This window comes from Gordionus sp. m RMFG-2023, chromosome 3 (assembly GCF_954871325.1).
Source record: "Gordionus sp. m RMFG-2023 chromosome 3, tfGorSpeb1-WG-v2, whole genome shotgun sequence".
NCBI classification, from domain to species: Eukaryota; Metazoa; Nematomorpha; class Gordioida; order Chordodea; family Parachordodidae; genus Gordionus; species Gordionus sp. m RMFG-2023.
The window spans coordinates 51,396,171-51,406,973 of NC_088777.1; the positions used below are offsets into that span (position 1 = coordinate 51,396,171).

The window sequence follows — 10,803 nt, forward strand, 5'->3', positions numbered from 1 at the left end:
AGAATCAATTTTAAATCAATTTTTTTTTTAAAATTTTCTCGACCCAGGTTTTGAGTCTATTATTAAATATAATTCAACTCAACCTCTCGAGCGGATAATTTTTGGCTACTCAGTTAAGCCATTTTGAAGTCGGAGGTGGTAATTTTTCAAGCCCGGCCCGAACCCCATTTTTTTATCAAGCCCGAAGCCTGTTCGGACCGGACCGGGCCGGGTACGGGCCGGGTACGCAGATTTCTAGTCAGGAGGCACGGCTCAAAATGAATATATTTTACAGCTGCTCAATAATAAAAAGAAATTCTTTTTTTTTTCAAGTTTCAATTATTATTCTGAGACTTATAAAAAAAAATGAAGAATTATTATACCTTATACGAATCGGCTATATCTTTGGCATTCGTATCGAAGATATTATCCGCCTTATCGTTGGTCATTTTACGCGAATTTTTAAACAGATGATTCCAGGGTATCCACGACTTACTACTGGGAGGCGCAACTTTATTAAACATCCGCGAGCCGTTATCATTCGTTGGCTCGTTAGTTTTACTACCCGTGGATTTTAGATAAAAATTAGCCAATTTGACCCTGTTACTTTTGTCGGGTATGGCTTCCATCATTCTCTTCTCCTCGTAGGAATTCAGGATACGGACGGGTAATTTGTGGGGATTCGTCTTTATGTAAGTTCGACTTTCGGGTTTGGGACCATCGGATCGAGTATATTTGGTCTCATCTAAGGATGGGGAAGCTATTTGTTGTTGACTAGTGGTCATCTTGATTACCGGGAAACGTTCTTTATTGAAATTGTTAACTGGCTGACTATTACGATTGATCACTGCTTCCTTGACTTCCCCATGACTCACGTGATTGTTCCCATAATTGGGAGTGAAAGGTTTGGATAAATATTCCCTGTTTTCTATGCTAGTCAATACGGGCCCAGACGCGATTCCTTTGACATTATCGTCGAGAGATGTGACATTTTCCTTATCATCTGTTTTGTACAGCATGAAAGAGCTATAAGATGTAGTTGACATTCTTTTTGGATCGTCACCGTATCGCGGACTATTTATTATGGTTTGATCCGATCTCCACTTGGTAGCGGATATGAAGGCCAACGATTCATGAGCCTTACGAGAGGCGTGCATCTTACGTCTGCGCCCTTCGTCGCTAATGTATTGCCGGTCATTATTGATGACAGGCCGTGTCCGAATTTGGTCTTCAAGTTCTAATTCGGCGTACTTCACTCTACAGACAGGTTTGGCCATAGTTTTATCTTCGAGTACGATTAATGGGGAAGGAGGAAAGCAAGAAGATGAAGAATCTATTGCTTCGACAACCGGACTTTCCAAACGATTAGGTTTTGTTTCAGAACCCATTATACCTTTGATAGGTGATTGGCGTTCATATTTATAGTGATCTAAATGATTGATAGGTTGATGATGGGTAACGGGTTGCTTATATACACCGTAGTGAATATTCGACAATGCACTCAGTTCAGTTTGATTGAAGTTATCGTCAGAAACCATTATACCTTTGATAGGTGATTGGCGCTCGTATTTACAGTGATCTAAATGATTGATAGGTTGGTGATGGGTAAGAGGTTGCTTATATACATCGTAACGAATATTCGACAATGTACTCAGTTCGGTTTCATTGAAGTCATCGCGAACTTTAAGTTTCTTCGTTTTAATTGTTTCCAACTTATTTTCCAAGTGTTGCTCAGATATTACAGGGGATTGGGTTAAACAGACATGCCGATTTTGATTTGCCATCTGGACAGATGGTTCCACCGACATATTCATATCTAATTTATCGTCCCTAGTTACTATCTTTTCATGCCCGCATGTATCTATTTTAATCATTTCGTTGGTCAACGCCGATATCTCTTTTTCCAACTCCGACACCGTGCTCAAGAAAAAGTTTTTCTGGCTTTTGTTAACTTCATTTTCCCGCTTCTCGCGAATGTATCCCACCAACTCGAGTTCTTGTTTGGATAAATTATAGGCGGAGAATGTTTTGGGCATCGAAAAATCGGTTTGGATAGAGGCGTCGACGGATAATTTTCTACATCGCCTCCTGGTTATTTTGGGCGGTTTTATTGTTTTCGCGATGTTGAAGTTATCTACCCTGGAATCGTCGCTACTCAAACCCGACGAAACGTTGGAACCGCCGCTCGAATCTAGATGCGATTCGCTCCTGGAACTTTTTTTGTCTAGCCTATTACTAGTTAAAATGTTGTCGATTTCTAATTCTAGGAAACGGGCATGGCTCTTGACATCGGTTGGACTTTCGTACCCGGGAATTCTTTGAGTAATTGAGTTGGACCTTTCCAGATCTTTCTTGTACATATCTAGGATGGCTTGGGGCAAAGCGGCTTCAACTATAAGCCTAACCAAGGTATCGACGTAATTGGGGATAGGGGGATCAGACCCAACAACATAATACATATTGGGTGTCACGGATATATCCTCACATTTGACTTGATCGGGGATGTCAGACTTTACGATCGTGAATATCCTGTTTGATTGACTTTTTTCCCGATAGGGAACGGAAGAATTCTTATTCTTAAACACTTTCGAAGTCAGAGAAAACGAGAGGGTTTCAGTTGTAACGGGTTGGGAAGAGGGGTTAGGCAATTCTTCTTCAATCTCTTCTAACAATCCATAAGTCTGTTTTTTTTGTATATATATATATTTTTGAAATAAGTATACATTGAGATATTGCTTATTGTTATAATAAGAAAATAGAATAAACTTTAGTTTCAATGGAGTTCACAAGTCTCACATCGGCACATTTAGTTATTTCATCGTTGTTAGGTTTATCGTCGAAATGTGTTTCTCTATAAACATAAAATATCAAAATAGTTGATTTACCAGAGTTTGACAATATCGATAAAACATTGGGATACAAACACTATTTTTGTATCTGTTATTCGTATTTTGTATTTAATTGAATCGATAGTATTTAATATCAAATTAGTTGATTTACAATTTATAAGAATACCCAGAGTTTGACAATAGCGATTATACTTGTATTTTTAAAACATTACGATACAAACACTATTTTTGTATCTGTTATTCGTATTATTGTATTTAATTGAATAATTTCGTTAGTATTTAATATCAAATTAGTTAATTTACAATTTATAAGAATACCCAGAGTTTGACAATAGCGATTATACTTGTATTTTTAAAACATTACGATATAAACACTATTTTTGTATCTGTTATTCGTATTTTGTATTTAATTGAATAATTTCGATAGTATTTAATATCAAATTAGTTGATTTAAAAAAATAATATAAATATACCGATACAAATACTCTTAGTTTTTTTAGTATTTTATTTTATTATATTATATAAATTGAAATTAATAAAATGTGAAATTCACAATTTATTTCATTGAATATTAATTTTGTGGTACATACGTGTTGGAGAGAATAATTGAGATCTTATTTTGTCTCATTAAAATTAGCACATCCTGATATGATACGCAACTAGAAAGTAAATGGATTAGAGATCCGTAAAAGTAAGCTCGGCCTGTACCCGGCCCCGGGCCTAAATTTTTTAAAAATTAAACTAGGGTCGGGCTTTGAAATTTTTTTTCTAAATATATCTTAAATTTATCAATTTTATCATGTTTAATTTTTTATGTAAAATAAAAATATTCGATTTTATTTAACAGAAACTAGACGCCACATGTAAACACGTATCTTTTATTTTGAGTAATTACAAAAATTAATTTCTTTATTTAAATAAATTCGGGCAGGGTCTGTGAATTTTTTTTAAAAAAAGTTCGAGTTCGGGCCGGACCGGATCGGCTAAACTTTTTTTAAAAAATGTCGGGTTCAGGCCGTGCTTGAAAAATTAGGCCCGATGCAGATCAATGATATAGATTGCAATTCTAGTTAATTATAAAGTTTAGATAAAGAATATTTTTTTTAGCATAGTATATCTGTGAAAGATCTCCACATTCCCCAACAGGTCAATTTAACCATATTTGAATGAATTTTTCACATATTTATCAAAATCGATGATAAAGTAAGCAACTGTTTAGTATCATCTTGATACTAAGTGACCCCGGTCCAAAGTCCACCCCCCACCCTGGCCCGAATTTATTTATATAATATATTTAAAAAATTTAATATTTTATTTAAATTGTAAAAAAAAAAAAATAGAAAAAAATATATTCTAACAAAATAAAGAAAATATTGGCGCCCTTTTGTTTCTTTATGCAAGAATTTGAAGAAAAAAAATAAAATAATATTTTAAATATATTTCACAAAATCGATAAATTATTCTTTGAAAATTTAAAACCGACCCCGGAAAGGGTGAAATGTTTTTAAAAAGATAGGCTCGGCCTGGATCCTACTTCATTCTTTAGAAAAATTTATTAATATATATATGTATATTTAATGAATTCTGATATTCCATGTTGAAGTGATATAAATCCAGAAATGTATAGTGTTTTTTTTTAAAATTTAACCAACTCCTCCCTCAATATTACATAAATAATTGTTTATTTTTGGTGTTCAAACAACAAAATAATTGTTAATAATTGTTTATTTTTGGTGTTCAAACAACAAAATAATTGTTTATTTTTGGTGTTCAAACAACAAAATAATTGTTTATTTTTGGTGTTCAAACAACAAAATAATTGTTTATTTTTGGTGTTCAAACAACAAAATAATTGTTTATTTTTGGTGTTCAAACAACAAAATAATGGTTTATTTTCGGTGTTCAAACAACAAAATATTTCGGTTTATATATAAAAAATTTTTTTTAAACCGGACCGGATGGATAATTCAAACTTAGTAAAAAAAATGAAACCCGGGAAGTTCGGGTAAAACTTAAATTCTCACCGGATCTGCCTAAATATTCCTTCCTTCCTTCCGGTTTAATTTCTAAAATAAGTATTCGTCTAAGAAATTTGTATTTTATTTAGATACATTAGAAAAAAATTTTTTTGGTAAGGGATACTTATGTAATAACGAGTATTTGTAATTATATTTCGAATAGAATATTTCCAAATATTTGCCCTAAAGTTTACTAAATACAGCCAACTATTTAAAAATTTCGTGAACCTTCACACAGCTGAACTGGATTGATTAAATAATATTTTATGTAAATGCATGGGGTTCAAAATTTCGTGACGTTATATGAGGAGGGTCTTCTATAACTTGGCGGATTACGAATTAATTACGTCATTAAAATCTGATGGAGGGGGGGGGAAGGGGGTGTTAGTCAAACCAAAATAGCTTATTAATTTTATATTTTAGTCATTAAGGAGAGCCTCAGCGTCGCTTGCGCTAGGCGGAGGGTTGGGTTTTAGATAGCACTGGTTTATAAGTCAATGACATATAATAATACCTAACTGACGGAAAGCGTCGTTGAATGCAAATCAGCTGGAGACACCATTTTGATAACGTATATAGTTATTATTTCTCATGTTAAAAAAAAACTACTATTTAATTGATAACTTGCTTCCTTATTATCTTCTCGTCAGGTTCTTTAATAAAGTTCGCGTCACAGACCTAAGAATAAATTGGCCTCTAGTTTAAATATTTTTTTTAAATAATGATTTGGGTAGCCAAAATGGCCTCCACAGCTGTTTTTATTGATGCACTTTTAATGAATACATTGTCAGTCTAGGTATTATTATATGTCATTGTTATGAGTAGATTTTAAGTGGCATACAATTGTGCCTCTCGTAAAATAACGAACTAATATGCTAATTTATATTTGTTACGATTTACCTAGAAATGACCATTTCTATTGAGGGGCTATTCGGGTCATCTAGGGCCATGTTCAATTCGTCGCGAGAGGTCATGTGAGTTATGAATTTTCCGCCGATGCTCAAAATAATATCGCCTTCCTTTAGGATATTCTCGGATTTTCCGCCTTTCCTCACCTAAATATTTTAAAATTGTCAAATTATTTCGAAATTTTCGAACCAAAAATCATTAATAAATTACAATTACTACACTAGTTTGTGAAAAACCAGTCTGGATCTGGAGACCTAAGAGTCAGCGGCGACTCTGATTATTTAGGGTTGCTTAAAAACTACTCAAAAATATTGATACGAATTAAAGTCTATAGAAATTTTTTTTTTCTTTTTCATTCTGAGGCCAATGCTTCGAACCGGAATAAATCCTAAGAACTCCGTAAGCGAAGCCAAAACCATTTCTAAAATTCCCAGAAAACCGATTCTAACTAATTAGGACAAAAATAAATTTTAGTAACATAACCAAAACATTTTTTTTCGTCCAGATTCCAAACTCATTGATACGTATTATACACAGTGAATTCTTATTCATTCATTCATTCATTCATTCAATCATTCATTCATTCATTCATTCATTCATTCATTCATTCATTCTTTCTTTCTTTCTTTCTTTTTTCTTTCCTTCCAAAAATTTTAAGTGTAATATATCATATTTCTAAATCGAAGTAAAAAATAAATTATATAAAACATCTTAGCGACTTCCCCCCCCCCCCCCCCACCAAATAATTAATGTGAATATAATATTAAACAATAGCAAGGGAGCATAAGTATAAATTTTTGTCGCCGGGGTTTAATGGGTCCTTTAAAGTCTAAAAAGTCTGAAATGATTCAAAAATTTACCTTAAAAATATTATTTTTTTTGAAAGGGTTCTTCGAAATTGGAACTCGATCTCCTAACAACACCCCCCCCCCCCCCCCCCCCCTGTAATAGCATTTAGAAATAACCTATGGCGGGAAAAATAATGCTGGTATTTGGCAAAATTATAACCAAATATTAACATGTGACTTGGTGTCGGCAAATATTCCCATAACTTAAAAAGTATCTTATCTGGTTTAAAATGGAACGCTATAATGGGCCATGTCTGATTAATTCGTTTTTAATTAATAAAAAAAAGACGTTTTACCAAAAAAAGAGAAGATATATAAATCAACAGTTACTATGATTCAATTATATTATTATACAAACATTCATTACTTTGTTAAATCAAAGGAAAAGGAAAAATAACAATTTAAAATTAAAGGAATAATTTTTCACTCAAAAAAAAATAAACGAAAATAAAACCACAAATGTAGTAATTATTATAATTAGAACTGAAAGAATATCACAATATTTATCCTATAATACAGTGCTTCTAACAGTTAAATATAGCGGTTCGGTCCGTGTCGGTTTTTAGTTAAAATTTTGTAAAGGTTTTGTTCCATTTCGGGATTTTTTTGAAGAATTTATAACAGTTCTTTTCGGTTCGTTCCAGTTATATTAGTTTCTTCCCAAATTTGAGCCGCTATCTTTTTAGAAAAAAAACCGCCGAGATCCATAGTGATAGTTTTCGGTTATAGCCGATTTTTAGCTATAAATATGGTAGTAATTACCCGACTAATAGTCAGAAACCTATTCTTGTGATCTTAACAAAATTTTGCCATGAATTAGATCTTCGATAGATTTTTTTTGTATAAATTTTTCTAAATAACTTTTTTAAAGGTCAATGGCAAAAATGTCGAATTACATTTCGGCGTAAAATCAGATATTTAAAAATTCAAAACAAAAAAGAAGCGCTCAAAAAGATATCGATCCGAAAAAGGCGCCATAAAAAGTAACTCTAAATATAAATAGTTACAATTAGCAGTTACATTTTTTTTCAATAGTAACAAGTTAGTTATTTATTGCAAAAATATAACTACCAATAATATATATATGTATATATATATTAAAGTTTGGGTAATATTTTTTTTTTTTAAAAATAAGTGGATTTTAAAAATATATTGTATTTGTTTTTAATTTTCATAGTTTAATGTCGATTTAAATATTCGGTTTTAAAATATTCGGCCCAACCCGGCCGGATATATTTGAAAATATGTCTCTGGTTAAAATATATCGCTTAAAATAATATTCTTAACATTGGGCCATTTACTGACCCTATTGTCATCAATATCGGGATTGAACTCTTAAAGACGGTCTAATCATTAAGATTTTCCATCCCGAGAGTGTGACTCTTAAGAAAAGAGGGAACAATAGGACTGGGGTCAATTTGGGCTTCTTTCTCTAATCCAAAATGCTTAAAGCACTAATTTGTTCATTTTTTTAAAAATATTTTTTTTTTACCTTAACCTGGTTAGGATTTTTAATTCCATTTGTATGGCACTTCTATAAGGATCGAATTTCAAATAATGAATTTTAAATTATATATTTATAAAATTATATAAATTTTCGAATTTTTCTTTTATCATTTATCCCTAAATTTTTATTATATTCGTAATATATGTGTGATTTAATTTTATAATTTTTTTTACAAAAATGTATTAACAATTTAAGTTTTGAAATTTTGAATTCTTATTTAAAAAAATAAAATAAAATATATTTATTAATATATTTATTGATAAAAAAAAATAGTAAAATAAATTTATTTTAGCACTGAAAATAATATTAAATTAAATTTATTTGCATTTTTCACAATTATTTTTTGATTTTTTTTTTACCATCGATATTTTGTAAAATTTTGTAAATATTTTGTAAATTTCGTGTAATCAAATTTTCATTTTTTTTTTATTAAAAAACTTATCATCATTTTTAAAATTTAACGTGATGTGATCTATAATTTTTTTTTGAAGAAATGTAAATTTTTTTTCTTTTTTAACTAAACATTAAATTTAGAACACACATGTGTAAAAAAAAAAATAAAATTAAAATAAGATTGAAATATCAAAAAATAAAAATAAATAAAATAGATATAAATAAAATAAAATCAATTAATTCATTAATTTGAAAAAGGATTTGATTTGTAACAAAATCGATGTATAAAAATTTTTTTTTTTTTAAAGATAGGAAATGATTTAGCGTGTATAAGTTTTAATTATTTATTTTTTTTTTCCCTTTCTCTTTAAAACCAAAGAAAGGAAGAGAGATAGACGGAAAAAGAAGAAAGAAAGAAAGAAAGAAAGAAAGAAAGAAAGAAAGAAAGAAAGAAAGAAAGAAAGATAGAGATAAAAACCCTATTTTATCATTATTTAGGTGGTAGTTGCTTTTGAGCCGATTTTAAAAAATGGTTAATCCTATATTTTAGCCAAAAAATATTACGCGAGCCCTGGAGATTTGCGCTCAGAAAAAAAAATGTGTGAAAATAATGTAAAGGATAAGTGTATAATATGCGGAGAAAAAAAAATTATGAATGAAAATAGCGCGAAATTGACTACTCCCTAAAACCGCCAAAAAAATTAATATTTTTATAATTTACTCTTTTATTTATATCGGAGACATGGGGCCCGTATATTGTAAAACCAAATATTTGAAATCGTCATTATTGGCTATAAAAATCAAAAATAAATATAATATATTTTTTTTTAAAATCCGGGCCGGGCCAGGCCTAAAATTATAAAACCCGGGCCGGGCCGTATATAATTTATTTTAGAAATCCTAGCCGGGCCGGATAGTGCAAATGGTACTTTTGCAGGTCTCTGTTTAATATATTTTATTGAAAATTTAAAAAAAAAAAAAAAATTAAAATCCACTCAACTCAAAAATCTTGATATTACGATTGGAGCACCAATACTAGAATCGACATATATTCGGTATCAATAACCAATTTATTTTTTAAAAAACAGATTTTATCGGTGTAACTCCCAGAAATTTGTATGAATGCTATCTAAAATCAAAATTTTAAAAATTCCAATTTAAAAAAAGACTAACCATATTAGATCCCTGGACATAGGGATCTGATGTTAGCTAATATTTTGCTGAAGAATAAATACAAAACTTCTTTGATGTCATCTGAAATTGATTTATATATAAAATCTTATAAAAAAGGGGTTAGAACTCGCTTCTTCGAAACAATCATTTGAGTTAAGGGTGTCAATATTAAATATATATTTTTTATGTACGCAATATACCTTCGCGATTTTCATCGGGCTCTTAATGTCATGCCCTCCATGGAATCTGAACCCGTAAGGCCCCGGTCCGTCTATCCTGACCTTTAGAATGTCCTCTTTATATATCGGTATCGGAATCGCGCGAACAACGCCAGCGTCTTGTTCGTATTTCATTCATACAAAAGTATTATAATACTAATACTTTAAAAATATTTTGCCAAATGACCCCAAAATTTAAATCTTATAAAAATTAAGGTTAATTGTTATGAAGAGTTTTTTCTTGTTAGACCTTTTTTTTTTATCTCTCTTTTTAAATGATTTTATTTATTATAAAATTATTTTTTAAAAATAAGATATTTTAAAAAAAGTTTTTGATATGATCTATTAACATAGATTTTATAATAAATTTTCAAATTTGCGAAAAATTAATATAAATTAAAAAAAATTCATAATCACTTATTTTTCTAACTTAAATAATCGGTAAATTAATTCGTAACATAAGGAAAGTTTATATTTAATTTATAAAAAAATAAAAAATAAATACCTTACAATTGATTATCGAAAGGTAATTATTAAATTTTTTTTGTTATGAAAATTAATTTAGCCGAAATTAAAATAATAATAAAGGTTTTATTTATTTTTTTGTTATTTCAAAGGAAAAAAAATGATTGAAACTTTTCCTATAATCTCTAAACTATCTACTAATATATAAACGGAAATTATAAAATTGAAAGTTTTCCTTTGTGGATTATAAGAAATTATTAACTTTTTATAAAAAATCCTTTTAAATTTGGGGTGTTTTTTTTGTAAGTTCAAGTATTATTTAGGGGATTTAAACATTGGTCTACGTTTGGCCATTAACTATATAATATAAGTAAATTTTAAATATAAGCCTTATTACACACACCATCAAATTTCAACGTTATATATGCAATTTTATAATCAAAA

The 10,803-nt window shown here is 29.9% G+C and overlaps 2 protein-coding genes across 6 annotated transcripts in view; one reads left to right on the forward strand and one right to left on the reverse strand.

The window, feature by feature from the left end:
- The window catches only part of LOC135927296 (uncharacterized), a 27,060-nt gene extending 18,742 nt beyond the window's left edge, over positions 1 to 8,318 (reverse strand). Inside the window, exons 1-4 of one of the 2 annotated variants that reach the window (XM_065463262.1) lie at positions 8,102 to 8,318; positions 5,747 to 5,901; positions 2,746 to 2,830; positions 363 to 2,660 (exon numbers count right to left, since the gene is read on the reverse strand). In XM_065463262.1, coding sequence (XP_065319334.1) covers positions 363 to 2,660; positions 2,746 to 2,830; positions 5,747 to 5,820 — 2,457 coding nt within the window. In that variant the 5' untranslated portion in view covers positions 5,821 to 5,901; positions 8,102 to 8,318. Of the gene's footprint in view, positions 1 to 362; positions 2,661 to 2,745; positions 2,831 to 5,746; positions 5,902 to 8,095 lie in introns of both variants that reach the window. The other variant, XM_065463261.1, reaches the window with a different exon arrangement.
- LOC135927297 (uncharacterized) overlaps positions 7,472 to 10,803 on the forward strand; it is a 13,020-nt gene continuing 9,688 nt past the window's right edge. Inside the window, exons 1-2 of one of the 4 annotated variants that reach the window (XM_065463265.1) lie at positions 7,484 to 7,586; positions 9,936 to 10,039. In XM_065463265.1, coding sequence (XP_065319337.1) covers positions 9,965 to 10,039 — 75 coding nt within the window. In that variant the 5' untranslated portion in view covers positions 7,484 to 7,586; positions 9,936 to 9,964. Of the gene's footprint in view, positions 7,587 to 9,541; positions 9,559 to 9,718; positions 10,040 to 10,803 lie in introns of those variants that run through there. The other 3 variants (XM_065463264.1, XM_065463266.1, XM_065463263.1) reach the window with 3 other exon arrangements.